The sequence below is a fragment of the Curcuma longa genome, chromosome 11 (genome assembly GCF_044706935.1).
Source record: "Curcuma longa cultivar G26 ecotype Majalengka, Jawa Barat chromosome 11, ITB_CL_G26_1.1, whole genome shotgun sequence".
NCBI classification, from domain to species: domain Eukaryota; kingdom Viridiplantae; phylum Streptophyta; class Magnoliopsida; order Zingiberales; family Zingiberaceae; genus Curcuma; species Curcuma longa.
Genome location: NC_133871.1, coordinates 30227485 through 30247602, shown reverse-complemented (window position 1 = coordinate 30247602; position 20118 = coordinate 30227485). Strand labels below are relative to the sequence as shown.

The window sequence follows — 20118 nt, the reverse complement described above, 5'->3', positions numbered from 1 at the left end:
TATAAAAAAATTAAAATATTTTAATTATGTTTTATTTATCATATCCATGAGGTTCAACTGATAGAAATCAAATCATCTATTATCAAATAGAAGCATTTTGTTTTATTAGGAAAAACTTAATTTCAAATAAAAAAATACTTTCAAATTTATATAATTTATAAGCATACACAATTGTTTATGTCACCAAGAAAAGGACCACTCACCAAATCCCCCCTCCCTAATAGTAAAATTAATCGATAATGACTCCATGATTCCACCTAATTCCAGCTGACTAATATGCCATAAACATCTCTTTGGTAAATATAAAATATTCTTTTGACAAATAAAAATGAATAATTGCTAAAAAAAATCATTTCTTATAATATAGATAGTTCTTTGGGTTTGACTTTGACGGCTGACCCATGACTCTGTATCCAGATACGAACTCTGTTGCACGCCGTATCTATCAATTGTCAACGTCCTCATCATCTTTTTCGTTGCTAACAAAAGACGGCAAGTCCACCTGTCTGTTCTCGCCGTCAGCAGCCCAAAAAATTTCCCAAAAGGTTCGATTTTTAATCTGGTGGATTTTTGTACGCCTCTTCGTTTCCAAATCTTCTGAATTTCCCTTCTTAACTACGTTAATCCTGTAGTGTTGACCGATCCATCCGTATCCAATTTGTTCTTCCCCCCCTTCCCCTTTCATCTCCTCCCATGGCCTCCGCCCTGCGCCTACTCCTCGTTCTCGCGTCCCTGGCGGCTCCGGCGGCCGCTGCCGGCCTCGGCTTCGACTTCCACCACCGGTTCTCCGACCCGGTGCGTCGGTGGTTCGAGGCGCGCGGCGGCGGCGGCGGCGGCGGCTCGTGGCCCGGAAAGGGCACCGCCGAGTACTACTCCGCCCTCTCCCGCCACGACCGCGGCCGCTCCCTCCCGGAGCTCTCGTTCGCCGACAGCAACGCCACCGTCCGGCTCGACCAGCTGGGATTGTACGTTCCTCGTCTCCTCGATCCCTCGAATCAGTACTGGGACTCGAAAGCTGCGATTTTTTACTGTTTTTGTTTTTCACCTGATCATTTTGGTGTTGGTGGATTGCAGCTTGCATTACGCGGTCGTGGCGTTGGGAACGCCGAACGTGACGTTTCTGGTGGCGTTGGACACAGGGAGCGATTTGTTCTGGGTGCCCTGCGATTGCAGACAATGTGCGCCGACCACTTCTCCTTCATATGGTGTAAGTCTATTCAAGTTCTAGTGATGTTCTTGTTCTTGTTCTTGTTCTTGTTAAAAGCATTCATGTATACAAACAGAGTTCAACTGATAGTCAAGCAATCCTAACAAAGAATTCTTTGCTTTATTAACTGGAACATCTCACTAGTTAGTAGTTTAAAGGACTCCTTGCTGAACAAATTTGATTTGTTTCTGATATCTCTTTGCCTTAGTTGTTTGTTTGTGTTCCATTTGGCTTGGCTTGCATGCACTAGAGAATGATCTTGATGGTGACCATTCCAATCCATGACTAATTCTTTTACCTCAACATTCATATCATTGTTAACAGAATATCAGGTTTGACATCTACAGTCCGAATTCATCGTCAACAAGTCAAGCAGTATCCTGCAGCAACAGCTTGTGCGATCGAAGCCAAAGTTCTTGCAGTGGAGCAAACAGCAGTTGCCCTTACTCAGTGCAATACGTATCGACTAATACCTCATCTTCTGGAGTTCTTGTTGAGGATGTTTTGTACTTGAGAACTGAGAATACTGCTGTGCCTCAGATTGTTCCAGCACGAGTTGTTTTCGGGTGGGTACTGCCATCTTTGGTTGTAGGTTTTGGATCACTATCTTAAGCTGAAAATCATGTCTGATCATTTCAGTTAAGGTTCTTTTACTTTTAACCAAATCCTGTAGATGTGGTCAAGTTCAGATGGGCTCATTTCTAGACGGTGCAGCACCGAACGGTTTGTTCGGGCTTGGTATGGAGAACATATCTGTTCCTAGCATGCTATACAATCAAGGACATACTTCAAATTCCTTTTCGATGTGCTTTGGAGATGATGGCTTTGGAAGGATCAGTTTTGGAGACAATGGTAGCACAGGCCAACAAGAAACTCCATTTGTGATCGACCGGAGTTTGTAAGTGATATAGGTGTGTGGTTTCTTTCCGATAATCTTCTCGATTGCTAACTAACTCAATTTGCTTTCGGCTGTTTGTTTTCTCCAGGCCTTACTATGCAATTGGCATAACTGAAATTGTAGTTGGGAATAGCTCAATACAAACTTCTTATAGAGCAGTGATTGACTCTGGTACCTCCTTTACCTATTTAGCCGATCCAATGTATACTGAACTTGTTCAAAGTGTAAGATGTTTGGTTATCGAATATTGTCTTCGAAACATATCCAAGTCAATGTACATATCTAGTACCTCACAATTAATTTCCTTTCTTTTATTACAGTTCAATTCACAAGTTCAGGAACAACCAATTAGCAATCCCGATCCGAATATCCCTTTCGAATATTGCTACGATGTCAGGTCGTTTTCATGAACTAAAACCACTCGAAAACTTGTAAATGTTCCTTGATGTCACCTAATGCCATCCCAGTTTACTACAGTCCCAATCAAGATGCAATAGTCACACCCAATTTAAGTTTCACTACGAGTGGTGGTGGCATTTTTCCGGCCAATGATCCAATAATCTTGTTCACCGATCGGGTAAGGGCTAGACAGTTTGTCTTAATTTGTTCAAAGTTCTTGAGAAGTTTACCTTTCTTGTTCTTTGTGGTTTGCAGGGGAGTGTCTACATGTATTGTTTGGCACTGAACAGGAGCAGTGGGATGAATATAATCGGGCGTAAGTTCTCTTAGACCATTTGCGAAAGATCGAGCAAATATTTCGATTCTTTGTTGGCATTATTGATGAATTAGAGTATTCAACTTGATGTTCAGTGAAAACATACATATCTATCTTATGTAGAAAATTTCATGACCGGCCTTCGAATAGTCTTTGATAGAGAAAGGATGGCATTGGGCTGGATGAACTTTGATTGTAAGTGAAAAACCAATCATTTGCATCCAAGTTCGATAAGATACGACCTTTACCATAACTTTGCAACCTTCGTGTCAGGCGGGAACTCGACCGACACCCCAGAAGGACCAAACACCACCCCTCTGTTCCCTGCATCAAGGCCTCCCAGCTCCAGTAGTGTGAAACATAAGATGGCCACAAGAACCCTCTTCGCATTGTTCCTAATTCTAACGACTTCAATTGTCCTTTCATGGTCTTACACTTGATCTTATCGCGCAATTCTTCGTACAAACTTATAGGAGACATGGTGTACATTTTATACATTTCTTGTCAGATTAGGCACACCATTGGATGTAATTGTGTTCTTCAGTTACATGAATTTTGATCCTCTTCATGTTCATTGTTGTATCTTGTTAATAAAAGAGAAACATGTTCATTGTGATTCTCTACAGTTGTGTGCTTGTTCATGTTTGTTAATTCGGCAGTTGGAAGTTATGTAACTAACTAACTAACTATAGACAGAGGCTCGACCGGACAATAAAAGTCAGCCGGTGGTGATTCGCCTTTGCCTTACGCCTAGTTTACTTGCGGAAGAGAGGAAGAAAGGAAATGCAAACTTAGTTATCGTGTTTAGCTAGCCGAAAAGCGAGAATAGATTGAAGTATCTCTTGTGTTCTTCATTTTACTTGTCACAACATCTGTGTTGTAAATGTGTAGCCATGCTTGCTTGTGAATTTGAGTTAAAATTAAAAATATATATATAAATAGGGGTGTGGTTTGGAAAAGGTAAAGTTAGTAGTGTAATTTAGGAAATTTGACTTTTAATTATTCGGAAAGACACCCCAATTTTCATGATTCAGTAATGCAGTAAATTCAGAGAAAGGCGGAAAGGACTGAGTTCGATCAAAATTAAATTGAATTAATCAAAATCGAATTGAATTAAATTTTTTTAAAATAATCAAACTGATCAAATTTTTAAATAAAATTTGATTGAATAATAAAATATCGATTAATTCAGTCAAAAATCAAAATAACTGATTTTTTAAAATTATTATTGGAGATTTATTAATTAGTTAAGAATTTATAAGTTTATTTATTTAAAAATTTATTGATTATTTTTTATTTTGATTAATTTGATTTATTATGTTTATCAATTTAATCGAATAAGAAATTTTAAAATCAAAATCGAATCGAATTAATTAATTTTTTTTAAAAAAATCAAAATTATAAATTAATCAAACTAAAATTAAATTTTACGTTACATGTCACAACCACGCTTGTATTGTTTAGTAGAAATGATAATTATGTTCCTAGGACTATTGATTACGACGTATCAGAATTGTTGAAGTGAGGAATAGTTAAAATTTACTTTCCGTCGTGATCAAGATAATTTTTTGATTTACTTCCTCACAGATGATCGTACAGTCAATATAAAATTTGAGATGATAAATTCTACATTGAAGGAGAGATGATGGTTTTACATAAAAGCTGTCACAATGAAATGATATTGCGTGTTAATCTATACATTTTGATTTGAATAGACATAAAAAAAAAGTATTCTCACACTAATGATTTAAAATAAATTAAAAAAAAGAAAGTAACATAATATTTTAAGTCAAAATATTTTATTATAATTAAATTAATTTTATAATATTTTATTAAAAAATTAATCTTTATTCACTTTTAATTTTAAATTAACTTGCATGTATTTAATGAATCAATAAAATCACAAAATAAACAAAGACACCAAAAAAAAAGATTAACTATGATTAAGTGAAAAAACAAACAATCAACCATTTAGTGTAGAAGCATACAATTTAATGGCAAGCAATGCACAAATTTTATAATTAAAAGTTAATAGAGGCATAAAGTTTTAAAAAAATTATAACACATATATTAATACCTGTCATAGAAAAAAGTTATATATATTCTAGTACCAAAAAATTTTGAGTATGAAATTCATGACATGCACAAAACTAAGATGTCAATTCTAGATGAATTCTGATAGGATCGAAGTAAGAATATTAAAAAAAAAATTCAAATCCAATTGGAACTCATACAATCTGATCAAATTGAATAACTCTACTGATCCAATAAATAAAATTTAATTTAATTTTAAAAAAACTCTTAACTCCCATCTTCAACTCGAATTCAATTCAATTCAAAAACTTGTGACTTCAATCTGAACTCGAAAACCTCCACTCTTAATTTGATATTTTTTAAATTGATTAGGATCAAATAGACCGTTCATTTTTTAAATTTTTACCTGAAACTCCAATCAACCTGAGATATAAAAAATTTAATCTTTATTTTTTTAATTCTCAAATAATTTGCATGTATTTAATGAATCTATAAAATTATAAAATAAACAAAGACATCAAAATAATTAATTAACTATGATCAAGTGAAAATATTTAAAAAACAATCAACCTATTTTAGTGTAGAAGCATAAAATTTAGTAGCAAGCAATGCACAAACTTCACCACCACCACAATACGATGACAGAAATCTACTTAAGATCAAAGAGTAATAACCTTGAAATTTTTTTCTTACTTTATTCTTGTGACGTGAGGTATTTGATCTTGCGAAGAATAATATACGTCAAAGGACTCACTCATCAAGAATTATCTTAACGTCTCTCCGATGTCTAAATCATCATGAAACCCTAAAAGAATATCATAGAAAGACTAAATACAGTAAAAAACAGAGTAAAAGTAGATAATAATAGATGAGATTAGATAATCATACATTTTCTAAAAAACTCCTCCCCTTTCCTTTATATAAGGAGATACGTCTAAGCAATGCATCTTATGGAAAAAAAAGCCAACACATCTCTTTAACGAATACCCTTGTAACCATCATACCCCTTCATATTGTTAACCGTTATATCCCTTCATGTGTCAAGATATCGGGAGATCAAAAATTCGACAACTCAAGAGGTCGATAGGTCAAGAAGTCAAAAGATCAACAGGTCAGAAAATCAAAGTGCTCAACAAGTCAGATTGGAGAGATTGGCAAGTCAGGTCGAGACAATTCATTATCAGTCCATCAATGATAACAATATGGATTAACGAATTCTACACATGTAAACTCCACATTCAATAATTCAAATCCATCATAACAATTAATTACATCACATAATAGATTTAATTTTCTTAATGACATACATCCGAATATCTACCAGTAACATGTAAATCCACAAAATAGAGATAAGATCCAACGATGTATACATATCTATGCATTCATGTCTCTCACAATGCATATAGAGATTCAAATACATTGACCATCATCATCAATACATATTTTTCGCCTTATTGCTATCAAATTAGAGTTATAACACCTTTCGCGTCATCATCGTCTTCAGATATCGCCATCATCGGCATACAGCATACTTTCTTTATATAGCAAAATCCCATACTGCAAGAAACATGTACCTTTGGGACTGTGAGTTAAGTCCCTCACAAGCTGAGGCCATGGGCACTGGAAGTTGGATTGGAGAGCAGGTGCACCACCTCCCTCATCGTCGGCCTCGCCGTGCTGCTCTCCTCCACGCAAAGCATTGCCACCTTGAACAGGTCAGTGATTAGGTCCATCGGAGTCGAGGCCAGCCTCCGGTCGATCACTGAGAAGATGGCAGCAGCTGAGTCAGTTCCTCCGGTTGGCACTTCGGATATTGTCTTGCAGACCCACCGGACAATGTCCACACCGTCCCCGAAACCACCGACCGGATGGCGGCCGGTGATGAGCTCCAGCAGCACAACACCGAAGCTGTAAACGTCGCTCTTCTCGTCCACCCGCAGGGTGTATGCATACTCTGTCTCCGCAAATAGATGGTATCAAGAAAAGCAATGGCATATATCATATGTAAAACAATAAAAACTATCAATTCTAAATTAACATCTGGAAAAGAAAACATATCGAAGATCTGAGCTCTCACCGAGACAGTTTCCATTTTTTTCAGGCTCAACTCAATAGATTCTGACCAAGCTGAAACTTACTCAGCCAAAGCTTCTAAGTTCCAAGCATGACATGTTTAAATAGCATCACAACTCAGTTTACTCAACCTCGAATAAGAATGATCTCATAATCAAACTGTAGATTAGATTTCTAGTTTGATTGTCCAACCACTTAGATAATTGACGGAGCTATTCGAAAATAAATGCATAAACACTTAGATAATAGACTTTGAACCATATTAAATCTGATACACTGAGCACTTATCCCTAAAATTGTCATTGCTACAAACAGACCAATGTCAAACAAACCTCAAATATATAGCAAAATAAAAGAAAATTAGATTGTGATTAATGAATTCGTTAATTAAACAAATTGGATTGATTAGAATTTATGAAAGTTTAAGGAGTAGCATGAGGTTAAGGAAAACTTCAGCTCATACAATAAAAGAAAATAATTTAGCTATTGATTAGAATATTAGGAGTGATAAAAGAAAGGTAGTTGCATGCCTCTAAAAACTTGGGGCAATCATAACTTCATGATGATGAACTTAGAGCTCAGTTGGAAGTGGAATGGGAATGATAACTCTTAATATCCTTAGAATTGTTGAAATCATTTAAATCACACAGCATGTCTCCTAAAGTGCATCAGGTGTCCAAAAGTGTAGTAGCTAGGTCTGTAAAAGGCTCCTTTCCATGAAGCCTTGTTCCCCTTTCATTGGTTTCAAGGAGAGTGACGATCCAATCCCTAGAAGGAGCTTCAATTGTTAAATAGGTGGACCAGACAATTGGATAGGGAAGCACAGAGATTGAGCTTTGTTCAGAGTCTCATTATTCTAATGCACATCAATATGATACTAAAAATTTAAGAAACGGAGAATGACTAACATGAAATCTTATGAATATCAAACTCTGTGAATGATGCTCAAAATCTAAGACAGATTTGTGAATCTATGAGTGGAAAGAAATGGATGGACAATTAGTATTGTTTACTTTGTCGTGTAGTATAAAGGAGAAATCTGAGTGCCTGTAAAGTGTTCGAGGAATTGACTTGTACCTGGAGCGATGTAGCCATAGGAGCCGGCGATGGCGGACATGCACTCGGAGGCGCCGGGGTCGCGGAGGAACTTGGCGAGGCCGAAGTCGGCGACATGGGCCTCGAAGTTGGAGTCGAGCAGGATGTTGTTGGACTTGACGTCGCGATGCAGGATGGGCGGCGAGCAGTCGTGGTGGAGGTAGCAGAGCCCCCTGGCTGCCTCCGCCGCGATGCGCCACCTCGCGCCCCATCCCAGGTGCGCCCCTTTGTTGCCGTGCAGCATCTCGCCCAGGCTCCCGTTGGGCATGTACTCGTAGATCAGCAGGTTCGTCTCCCTGTTCGACATGAAGCCCAGCAGACGCACGATGTTCCGGTGCCGGATCCGCCCCAGCGTCGTCACCTCCGCCGAGAACCCCCGGTCGTGCTTCGCCCCGGCCCCCCTCCCCACCAGTCTTTTGATCGCCACCTCCCTCCCGCTCGCCATGCTCCCTCGGTAGACGATCCCCGCTCCGCCCTTTCCGATCACGTTGTCGTCTTTCAGGCATTCCATCACGTCCTCAGCCGTGAAGTCCAGCCGCTGGAACGCTGTCATCTTCCACCCCTTGCTCCGTCGGTCCCTCCACCGCGTCCAACCCTTCGCCGCTATCGCCGTCAGAGGCACTGCCGCCATGAGGGCTGCCCATGGAAGCACCCTCTTCATGTCCCATTGTCGCGGCCGCACAGTGCCCCAACCGGAGTCTCCGTCGACGATGCCCCCATCTGGGCAAGGGTCTAGCGGCAGGCCGCAGAGCCCGGGGTTCCCTTGGAAGAAACTGCTGTCGTTGAACACCAGGAACTGCCCCTGTGAGGGAATTCGGCCGGAAAGGAGGTTGTGTGAGAGATCGAGTGTGGTCAGACTCCTCATTCGCTGTAAATCCGGCGGGATTTCACCGACGAGCAAGTTTCGCGAGAGGTTCAAGGTGTTGAGGATCTCCAGCTTAGCAATGCCCTCCGGAATGACTCCCACCAATTTGTTTCGACTGAGATCGATCGAGGCAAGGGTGGAACAGTGGGTCAGATCAGCAGGAATGCCACCGGAAAGCATGTTGCCGCTAAGATTAAGCTTGGAAAGCTGCCTCATCAGGCCTAGCTCATGTGGGATATCGCCGGAGATCCGATTAGCGTCGAGAGCGAGAGTCTCGAGAGCAGGTAAACTGCTGATCGCCGGCGGTATCGAGCCACTGATCAAATTGTTGGAGAGGATCAGCGTGCCGAGGCTATCCCCTCCGATCACAGAAGGCAACTCGCCGGATAGGAAATTATCGCTGAGCTCCAGCATGTCGTTGTGAGGCAGATCGAAAAGCCCGCCGGGGATCGTCCCATTCAAGAAGTTCTTGCCGAGTCGAACCCTAGTCAGCGACTTGCAGCCACCGAGTTCTTCAGGAATCGAGCCGAACAGTTTGTTGTCCATCAACACCAGTATCTCAAGCCGCCCGCCGAAGCAGAGATCAGGCGGAATCATCCCCGTTATCCGATTTGTAGCAACGTCCAATCTCACGAGACGGCCGTTACGGCCCAGCGAGTAAGGAAGCTCCATGGTGAAATTGTTCTCCCACAGCTGGAGCACCTCGAGATTTGGAAGATCCGCGATGAACGCCGGGATGGCTCCCCGGAGTTGGTTGCTGAAGAGGCTGATCAGCTTCAGCTCCTTAAGCTCTGCAAAGCTGGCGGGAATCTCGCCGGTCAGCTCGTTGATGGAAAGATCCAGCGATTGCAACTTGCCGAGTCGGCCGAGTTCCGTCGGGATCTCACCGGAGAGCCGATTGATCTGGAGAAAGAGCGAATCAAGCATCTTAAGCCGTCCAAGGCTCGGCGGAATCGTTCCGGTGAGGCCGCAGCTACCCATATCGAGCAGGACTAACGAAGACAACCCACCGAACTCCGTCGGTATGCCGCCCTCGAAATTGTTGTAATACCCGAGGTACAAATGCTTAAGCTTCGACAGCCGGCCGAGGCTCGCCGGGATACGCCCGCCAAGCGCATTACCGTTGAGGCTGAGGTACTCAAGGTCGGCGATGCCGGAGTAAGCCTCAGGGATCATCCCGGTGAAGTAGTTGCCGCCGAGGTGGAGGTACCGGAGCCGCAGCGCACCTGCCAGCCCCACAGGAAGCGGGCCAGAAAAGTTATTATTGTAAGCGTCGATGACCTCCAGCTCCGGGAACCCACCGGGGGCAACGTCCGGGAACATCCCCTCGAAGTTGTTGTTCGAAACGTTGAGATACCGCAGCGCAGGGAGTGCCGCCAGCTCCGCCGGTAGGGGGCCGCGGACGCCAGCGGAGGAAATAGAAAGGTTGACGAGGCGGCGAAGGCGACCCACGTCGGCCGGGAGCGTGCCATTGAGGGGAATAAACGAGAGGTCCAACGCGACCACCCGCGAGTCGAGATCGCAGGTGACGCCGAACCAAACGCAATGGTCATCAGCGGCGGCGGCCGTCCAGTCATCGAGAGCCGAGCTCCCGGGCGCCACCAGAGCAGCCTTGACCTTCATCAAGGCATCGAACTCTCCGTCGCCATGGTCTAAAGCAGCAGCAGCTGAGCCGATCGAGGCAACCAAGGAAAACAGCAACAGTAGCCACAGGTACGCAGCCTCCTCCATGCTTCTTCTTCTTCTTCTCCTTCCTCCTCTCTTCTCTCCAGGCTTTACTCTCCGATGCTCCTCGCTTCCGCTGCTTTTGGCGTGTGTAAAGGCGAGGCGAAGCGGCGAGGGAATGCGATGCGAGCGCAGCCGGTGAGTGGGGAGGGAACAAGGTATCGTCCGGGTCGCGTTAATGGCCAAGGAATCGCAGAAAAAGAGTGGCAGGGGAGAGAGCAGAGCGCGATAGCGTGTGCGGTCACGTGTGTCAGCGCGAGGGAGGGGCGTCGTGACTGGAGGGCGCAGCAGCCTTTTGTTTTCTCTGCACTCGAATACCAACACCAAAAGGATGCCTACCCTACCCTAACCTACCCTATCCTACCCAGAATATAGATCTTCTTGCCCAATAAGACAATTATATCATATTAAATAAACAATTAACAAACTTTAATTAATTAATTAATTAATTTCTTCAAGTCAACGTTAATTAGGAGCAAAAGCATTTAGAAAAGGGTGCACTAGTGCTAGGAACTTATTCCTCTGCTAACAATGTGGCATTAACCTAAATTAATTAATTAATTAATTTGGCTCCCAAGTCAAATAAGTAAAAGAAGAAGAAGAAGGCTTCTCTTTAAGAAGCATCGAATATGCTTTATTTTAGACTGGCAAAACGTTAAGTGTGCGGTGGGAAAAGCACGGTTAATGGCTTGCTCTCTTTATTAAGGCAGGGCAGAATGTTCGAGTAAATGGAACATTACTGTGTTAAATAAAAGACAAATGCCTTGAGAGATAGAGAGAGAGAGGTACGTGACAAGGACATCCTTTATCGTTTACTTAAGTTGTTCTAGAATCTTTGGTCTTAAACTTTTATATTATATATATATTTATATATAATTCAAATATTCGAATTTAATTTGATGTGATGTGAGCACTATCACGCTTGATAAATAAGAACAGTAATGGAAGGGAAAAGTGGAGCACTTGAGGGAGCTTTGAGTAAAACGGGATTTTAAAAATACTCTTACCAAAACTCAAAAGCATCGCCTTTTTTATTTATTATTATTATTACTATTATAAGACGTTCCTCTTTTAATTTTTATTACAATATAAATATTAGATAAACAAGTTAAATTTATATTTATATTATAATAATTATGATTTTGTAGTTATTATAATATTAATATTAGATAAATAAATTAAGTTTGTACTATAGCAAAATTATAATATCATATAAATTGTAATAGTAAGGAAATTATAATTAATATAATATGAATTTTATTGAATAGGTCAAGTCCGTTCAATCAATTTATGATTTAAATTTAAAATTGATCTAATAAAAAATCAAAATCAATCAAATACTATATTTTATAAAGATTGATAGAGTGGAATCCGCTTTTAATTAAAAAATAAAAGACTAACCTAGCTCCACGATTTTTTTTTAAACCCTCTTTGATTTTTACCCGTATATTTGTTATAAAATATACAACTATAATAGAGTATACTACAACAGTATTAATATCAATTTATTCAATTTAAAATAATTTTAATTAAATTAATATTTTTTGATATAATAATTTTGATTAATTTAGAATAACTTTATAATATTTTTCTAAAAAAATGTTCTTTTGACAAAAATAATAATAAAGGATTGGGCTTAACGATGGGCCGGTCTCCGTCAGTCTGTACCAAATCGGGTCACGTGATGCACATGCGCTATCGTCATAGCTAACCATCGCAGCCATGCTTTTCTGAGGCCAATCCTACGGTTACCGTCATATCAAGGATGTACACGAATCTCGACTCATCATCCTACGGTTTAACTTCGTCGTTTCACGGTAGAAAGTAGAGAGGTTTCGGAGAGTGCGCGACCGCGCCCCATTGCGCCGCCGGCGTCGTTGCCGCTTGCAGCATGGACGAGTACGCCGTCGTTGAAGCCCCATGAGGATTTTGACATCGGATCACAGAGAAAAATCTGTTAGAACCATCGCATTGGAGTTTCCGAAGTCGAAGAGCATTGAGATTTTCTCCTTCGCCACTGGCGGTGGTCGCCGCTAAAGTGTTCGACGCAATGCCCCAGTGAGGTGGTAGTCCTTTTTCTTTTGTTAATACGTACGGCGCTTCATCATTTTACTTGTGTTCCTTCAATTGTTCTCTTCTGGAACTGACATTAAAGTAACTGATCTTTTCCACCAACCTCTGCATCCTCCGCAAAGACGACGACAACCGTACCACCCTCGTCGCCGTCTCTGCTCACCGGCCGTACATCTTCGTTGCTGCTTCCCTTCGTTGTGATCTCATCTTCGCAGGGACGCCTTTGCCGCCAGACGCACGCCATAGCGTACGACACACTGCCCCTAGACAGGAGCGCGCCTTATTCAAATTTCAAAGGGAATTAAAAATTGATATTTTAAATATTTTAATATTAAATATAGAATAAAATAATTTTTAAAAAAATAGGATGAAGGCAAAAGTGAGGTGCCATTTTTTATTTTTCACCCACCCGCGGCAAAGCATCGGCTTGACCAATCCATAAGACGGTAGGAAATTGCGTTGATGGTAATTGAGAAAAAAAAATCTCGGAAGGAAAATCCATTTCCACCGTGTTCCAGCTTCGTCGTCCAATAAAAAATTATTAATAATATTTTGAACTCGGACGTATACCAAACCGTTTACCTGCTGCCGCAGTTACATCCCTTGGTCCCAGTTTGTTCCCCATTAGAAAGTTCGGTACGACGTTGGGTCAGAAAATTCCCTTTTCTGATTCATCGGCATACCAAGATCCATCTTGTTGACAGTCGCTCCTCGGGCCCGGTCGCGGAAGCCGACGGCGGAGGCTCTTCTCGCACCTCCCGCTTTCTCGATTCAAATCTGGTGGCTCGGGAGGGAGAATTCCAGCTCCAGTAGAAAGAACTGCATTGGATTCTCGTTCCTTCCGCGCGTGTTTTCAATTTTGTTCTGCTCCGATTCCGCCGTACTCTCCTTAAGAGAAACCCCAGGAGGAAGGAGGAAGGAGGAGAGATCCGCGAGTTGGGTTAGAGTATCGGCTGGGAAAAAACAAATGGGGGTTTCAGATAACACCAAGGGCTTCATTCTCGCACTTGTCTCGAGCGCCTTCATCGGATCCAGCTTCATATTGAAGAAGAAGGGGCTCAAGCGGGCAGGCAAATCTGGCATCCGAGCAGGTCGGAATGGAAAAAAACCTAACTTCTGTTGGATGATGACTATTTTCTCTTGTGGAGATGCGCTTTTACTAGTTTCAGTGTAAAATTTTCTTCAACGTTTGATTTTGACCTCGTTGTTTACCTTTCCTTCTAATCCGGTATGCTAATTATGTTTTTGCGGCATTTTTCTTAGCAAAAGGTATCAACTTGGCACACATAATGATACGATACATGCTTTGAATGATATAATGTGTTTTGATATGCGAAGTGTATACTCTTCTGAGTTCCTCACTTTCAAGTCTTTGATCCCTGAACCGAGGAATGCTCTTCTCTGATTTAGCATTACAACTTCTGAAGATGCCGTCTATTAACTAGGGCAGTAACCTGGGTAGTTACTGTCCAAGTTGGTAGATGTAGAAAAGAATTCTGAGCGAGAATTTGCCTACCTCATTGTTTCTTGTTATCAACATTCAGATAGTAACTTAGCTAGGAACTAAGTTACATCCAGAGGGTCATAAAGACAATTTGTAACTGAATCAGTAAGTCCCATTCTTTTATCTGTGCCCATGATCTCTTTGCATTCAATGATTCCCATGGACGATGCCCAGATCCAACCCATAGCTGGGACCGCATCTGCTGCCCTAGCACGTTCACTCTATCCATAGCCATATAGAGAATCCCACCATAGACGATCTGAATTACCAGAAGCAGCTGCAGCTCTCTCCTGTTGAGGAGCATTAGCATCCTCAGGTCTTAGCTTTGCTATCTCATGAATAATTGGAATAATGAAATCATAAACAATTTGGTGGTATTGCATCGACCAGCTAAGCTCATTATTGTCCATAGACGATTAAGAATTTGGTGTTTCCAATACTCAAAGTTGATGTTGGTTCAAAGCTGATTTTGGGTATTGAACCTAAGGCAAATAATATGAATGATGTGTCTGATGACTATGCGCATGCAAATAGACTCTAATAAAACTCCAATCATCTCTTCTTTCCCTTCTCGACTAATGCCTTATGATACTTCCATTCACATAATCTTTTCCATTGCAAGATTTTATTTCTCTTATTTATATTTTTAGAGATTTTGGCCAGCTTATTGTAGAATATGACTGATTTTTTTAAACCTTTTTCCTTGATTCATAGGAGTTGGCGGATATACTTATTTACTAGAACCGCTATGGTGGATTGGAATGATCACAAGTAAGCTACCTGAGTACATATTAGGAATATTGTAGTGCTTTGATAATTATAACACACTAAACAAGATTTGCTATGTTGTTGATATTTGAAAGTTTCTTGACAATCAGTGCTCCTTGGTGAGGTTGCAAATTTTGTGGCTTATGTTTTTGCTCCAGCTGCTTTAGTTACTCCTTTGGGTGCATTAAGCATAATAGTCAGGTATTGATATAAATGATTGAATGCTTAAAGCTTCATTGGAGCTAACAAACTTTTATTTTTGAGCAGTGCTGTATTGGCACACTTGATGCTGAAGGAACGATTACAGACAATGGGCATTTTGGGTTGTATATCTTGCATTGTTGGTTCTGTTATCATTGTGATTCATGCACCTCAGGAACAATCCCCAAGTTCTGTAGAAGAAATTTGGAAGCTAGCCACTCAACCTGGTACTGAAATAAGCTCTTATTAATTCTGTTATATTAATGGAAAGTTAACTTTAAAAATCTCGAAAACATCACTAATATTATTTTCTCTTTTTTTTTCAGCATTTTTAGCTTATGCTGCAGCTACATTATTCGTAGTATTAGCATTGGTATTATATTTTGAACCCCTTTATGGGCAAACAAACATATTGATTTATTTGGGCATCTGCTCCTTAATGGGATCACTAACGGTAAAAATGCTTCCAAATCTCAAGATTGTACATACTCTAGCTACATTATTAGCTTTTCAATTTAGTCACTTATGATGCCATTTTGTCTTGCATGATCCTTTGAATTTGTCCCTACAGGTTGTTAGTGTAAAAGCCATTGGAGTTGCTATCAGACTTACATTAGAGGGGATAAGTCAGGTTACATATTACCAAACCTGGCTTTTTGTCACAATTGCCCTTGTTTGTGTCATCTCTCAACTGAATTATTTAAATAAGGTTTGTGCAACATAATCTCTATTGAGAAAATGTGGGTTTTTTTTTAATCTCTATCAATCATTTTCCATGATTTTCTAGCACATTTCTTGGCACAACTAATCTATAAACATTTTGTTCTTAATTGAGTTTTAAATGTGTTGTAGTCGTTATCTCGCTTTGTGTGCATCTAGTCGACTAGAGATTTTTTCTAGTCAACTGGAGGCAATCAAAAGTGATTCATTGTAGGGCTCTGTATATAAGCTCTTGTTGAGCTTTTATGCAAGAAAAACTCATGAAAACATCTCTAATTTCCTGTGCTCAAGTAATGCAAGTGCTTAAAAGGATCCAAGAGCTTGGAGAATAATTGGAATACTTCAATGATCAAACTATTGGTAATTTACCTCTTCGCTGATCTTTCACTCTAATCTTTAGGAAGAGATGAGGATATGCTTAGTGAAATTCTCATTAAGGGTCAAGCTTGTGATAGCTTCTGAAATCCCTTTGATTGGGTCTAGGCTTGAGCCCTGGATGGTAGAGGTTTACGGCACACCAAGCACGTTATAGGCTATGGAGTAGGAGTAGCGCCTCCAAAGCACGTTACATTGTGTTGTCAACATTGTGTTCTAACTTGTCATTTTATGTTTGTTGTGTATACACCTAACATGATCGAATGAACACACACTAGCAATCATGTTACTAATGTTGTTGTCTTTATATATAAATATGTGAGGAGTAACAAGACTCATTTGTAATACTCCCTTTCATCATAATGCGTATACAAATGGTAGAGGGAGACAACCTAGGTTTTCTATTGAGGAATCATTTCTCCATAATAAAAAACATGAGTTTTATATATCTATTTTTGTTCTCTCTACCAGGCACTGGACACTTTCAATACAGCAATTGTCTCACCAATTTACTATGTCATGTTTACCACTCTCACAATAGTTGCAAGTGCAATAATGTTCAAGGTATGCGTAACAAAAACTTAACCATCGAGTAAGTGTCATTATTTGTTCTTGCTCCTTATTTTTAATTCTGCTACAGGATTGGTCTGGCCAAGATATCAACAGTATAGCTTCAGAATTGTGTGGGTTTATTACAGTTATTTCTGGGACTATCTTATTGCATACAACCAAAGAACCTGATGTGTCTCCTCCAACAGGTTTGTACTATACTATGCCAAATGCAATTTACCCTTGATATCGTGCACAGTGCCCCTCAAATGTGCTGTCGTTTGTCTAGCTAATCTCATGTTTAACTGACTTGTTTTTTATGACAATTCTATACCAATTTGTGAAGATAAGCTTTCAAAAGATTTTCTTCGCAAGTTGACTAACCATCTGAACTTCTACCATGCAAAACCAACTTTTCCCCCTATTTTTTGATGTGTCTTTTGCACATCTCAATGTTCAAGGAGGAATAACTTTCACCAAATAGTTCTTCTTCAACGTTTAAGATCTGATACAACAAAACGCCAGCAACTAAAATGGGAAGTCTTCAATTCCTTGTTCAATTACTGATGGAGAAATTCACACATATATTCTTTTGCATTCTTAACCTGGCACAGGTTCAATATCTTGGTACATTGGTAGAGGCAGTGGTGGCGATCCCATGAAGAATATCGACGATGATCATTTCATCATCTTGCAAAGTTCCGATTGACCATATCTGAGTTGAGTCAGGTTAATGACAGAATCTGGTTGTATTTATTTATTTTTATTCAATTTTTGTGCTTGAAATATCTCAGTGTTAACTTACTTGAGACATGTAAGTTGACTTTAGAGGTTGTCTCTACCTCAATGAAATAGGTGAATGCAAGTCAAAGCTCCTCCTATTTTGTGTCTGTTAATTTTGCTGATTAGTTTTTGTCAACTCCTTCAGAATATGACATACGATAACCAAATGTAAGATTAATATTCAATTATATATAGAGAATCATAGAACTTAGAAAATCTCGATTGGGAAAGAGAAAGGACAGTGCTTTTACAACAAAATGCGCACAACTGCAAGGCCAGCAGCAGAGATAGAAACAAGTGTTCCGATGCAGTATTTTATCACATCGTATTTTGCAGCTTCTAATTGTGCTCTCAATGTATGAATTTCCTGTAAATTAACAGTAACACTTTAAAAGAAAAAGAAGAACAAAAAACATACTTAATTACCACCAAAATACTACTACCCTGTCAAGCTTGGTGGTGAAAAGAGTAGTTTCAGCATTCTGCTTTGCTAGTTCATCTCGCAACCGCCTATTTTCGACAAGAACACAAATTTATCAAGCCCGAAGATGGATTGCGAGTTGTCGATTGTGGTTCGTGTTCTTAGATCACTTACCCCCTCTCGAGGTTCAGATCCAAACGTTGTCCGGCTGCGAGTTTGTCGATCTCATATCTATATATCACAGCTCAAATGATCAGTTAGTCTTAATGTTTTTCATTGAATTTGAAGTAATAAAAGTAACAAGAGTGAGCATTAGCAGGAACCTGAGCTCACTGCCCATCTTTTCCATGTCAACCTGAAGCTTTTCGGCTTCTCTTTGCAGGGAAGAGAAATGGTGCACCTGTTTCCATATCGGCAATTAGATCAAACTAACAAAACAAGACAAAACAGGAAGACAGACAATCAAAGGCATGCACTTGGGAGCTTTCTATGAATGATTTGAACTTTGAGAGATTGGCATCTTGGATCAACTGATTCTGCAATGGCAATTTCCATTAGGTGAAGGCTGTCTATCTCAGAATTAATCTGGTGAATCCTAAAGTTTCATACCTTGTGCACTTCCTCCTTTGGGGCGTAGGACTGAGCCACTCTCTCCAGAGTATCATTGAGGACTTCTGTGATGACAGAGGTGACGGCTTCTGCCTGCTTTGTGGGGAGACCTTGCACCTCCAAGCTTTTCACCAAGGCCAATGTGTCAACGAGGAACACCCTGTTTGCTTTAGGCTTCGTAAGGAGTTGCGAAGAAGAAGAAGAGAAAATAGAAAGAAGAAGAGCATCTGTGCGAGCTGAATTTGTTTGCGCCTCCTGCTCTTGACTGCGATCGTAATGCTGCCCCTCCTCTCTTGCATGCGATGGCTGCAAGGGAGGACATTGCTGCAGCAGGCAAGCAAGCAAGCAAATGCCCGCCTGGATTTGTTTGCCAAGGAAACTGCTGGATGGTCCTTCACCTTCACATGCAGTCCCTTCTTCTTGGAAGAAGAAGGATTTGTTGGTGAAGGATTGGAGAAAAGAATGGTGCAATGGCAGTCCATCCAGTCGCATTGTCTTCCTATTTTGTGCGATTTCCATAGATAGAGAGGCGCCGAGGAGAAAGGATTGGCTGGTGGAAATTTGTTGAGGAAGAGGGATGAATGGACTGCAAAAAGACTTGCATGAGGTTGATGGACATGCTTCATCTTTGTTAGTCATAAATAAAATGGCCATTAGTGTAAAATTTAGGGTTTATTTTGAATTTTACAGTTTAAATGGCTTGACTCACAAATTTATTTTTAAAAAAATAGGATCTATTTTTCATGCATAGGCACTCAAAGTCTGCATTTTAATTGATTTTATATTATTTTAAGGTAAAGTTATTATCGTGTGATCTTTGATCAAGGATTTAAATCGTAGAAATAATTTTTTACAATACAAAATAAAAATCATGTTCTTGCTTAGGATCGTCTTTAGATGAATCATCGAACACTTAACTTATTTACTGATGAGGTCGCACAGAGTCTATAAATAACTGGGAGAAGGCAATAATCTTGCAAGGTTTCAAAGAGGAGACAGAAGGTTAGGATGGAGGCTAGGAATGTCCTAACTCAACTACTTCGACTCGCAAGTCAATCCATCGCCCAGAGATAAGGAAGAAGGACTAGAGAATGAAATGAATACTGAGAATGGTGTGTGGGTGTCTGTGTGCGTATCTGGGTCTACGGGAAGCGGATTCCTTTTAATTAGGCTTATCAGAAGAGATGTCACATTGATAATAAAGAGAATATCCCATCATGATAAAAGAGAGCCTTATCACCTACACCTAGTATGACAAAACTATGCTGTATTAATAACATATTAGGTTACCTATTATTCCAAGTACTCTACCATCCCACGTGTCATTCAGATGACTGTCAAGTGAGGAGTGAGGGACGTTAAATTGATGGAACGGAGCTACTTGGCCAGGAGTGCTGACTCGGCTAAACTAAGTCGGTTGGGGAGTCAGCCCCTTCGAGGGGATCGTGGAGCTAGTCGGACAGTGGAGCCATTTAGGCATGGAGTCATTCAAGCGATGGAGCC

The 20118-nt window shown here is 40.4% G+C and overlaps 3 protein-coding genes and 1 pseudogene across 5 annotated transcripts; 2 read left to right on the top strand and 2 right to left on the bottom strand.

Annotated features, from left to right (window-relative positions):
- The first annotated feature begins 649 nt into the window (after positions 1-649).
- Positions 650-3415, top strand: LOC141839814 (aspartyl protease family protein 1-like). Its single transcript, XM_074727645.1, has 10 exons — positions 650-965; positions 1075-1207; positions 1532-1773; positions 1881-2105; positions 2194-2329; positions 2426-2502; positions 2583-2682; positions 2760-2820; positions 2944-3015; positions 3094-3415. Exons 1-10 carry the CDS (start codon positions 694-696, stop codon positions 3258-3260), a joined length of 1485 nt encoding a protein of 494 aa, XP_074583746.1. The 5' UTR covers positions 650-693; the 3' UTR covers positions 3261-3415.
- A 2757-nt stretch (positions 3416-6172) lies between these two features.
- On the bottom strand, positions 6173-10648 carry LOC141839812 (uncharacterized). The gene is made up of 2 exons (XM_074727642.1): positions 8005-10648; positions 6173-6808 (listed from the first exon to the last, which is right to left on the bottom strand). Exons 1-2 carry the CDS (start codon positions 10616-10618, stop codon positions 6453-6455), a joined length of 2970 nt encoding a protein of 989 aa, XP_074583743.1. The 5' UTR covers positions 10619-10648; the 3' UTR covers positions 6173-6452.
- A 3004-nt stretch (positions 10649-13652) lies between these two features.
- Positions 13653-17516, top strand: LOC141838403 (putative magnesium transporter NIPA6). 3 transcript variants are annotated; one of them, XM_074725862.1, is made up of 9 exons: positions 13653-13776; positions 14904-14960; positions 15068-15158; positions 15225-15385; positions 15485-15612; positions 15730-15867; positions 16725-16817; positions 16894-17011; positions 17417-17516. In XM_074725862.1, exons 1-9 carry the CDS (start codon positions 13653-13655, stop codon positions 17509-17511), a joined length of 1005 nt encoding a protein of 334 aa, XP_074581963.1. In that variant the 3' UTR covers positions 17512-17516. The 3 variants fall into 3 exon arrangements, with proteins under 3 accessions (XP_074581963.1, XP_074581962.1, XP_074581964.1); XM_074725861.1 differs by having other exon boundaries at positions 16894-17033; positions 17415-17516; XM_074725863.1 differs by lacking the exon at positions 16725-16817.
- A 316-nt stretch (positions 17517-17832) lies between these two features.
- On the bottom strand, positions 17833-18937 carry LOC141841973 (protein FMP32, mitochondrial-like; annotated as a pseudogene).
- Positions 18938-20118: the final 1181 nt, after the last annotated feature.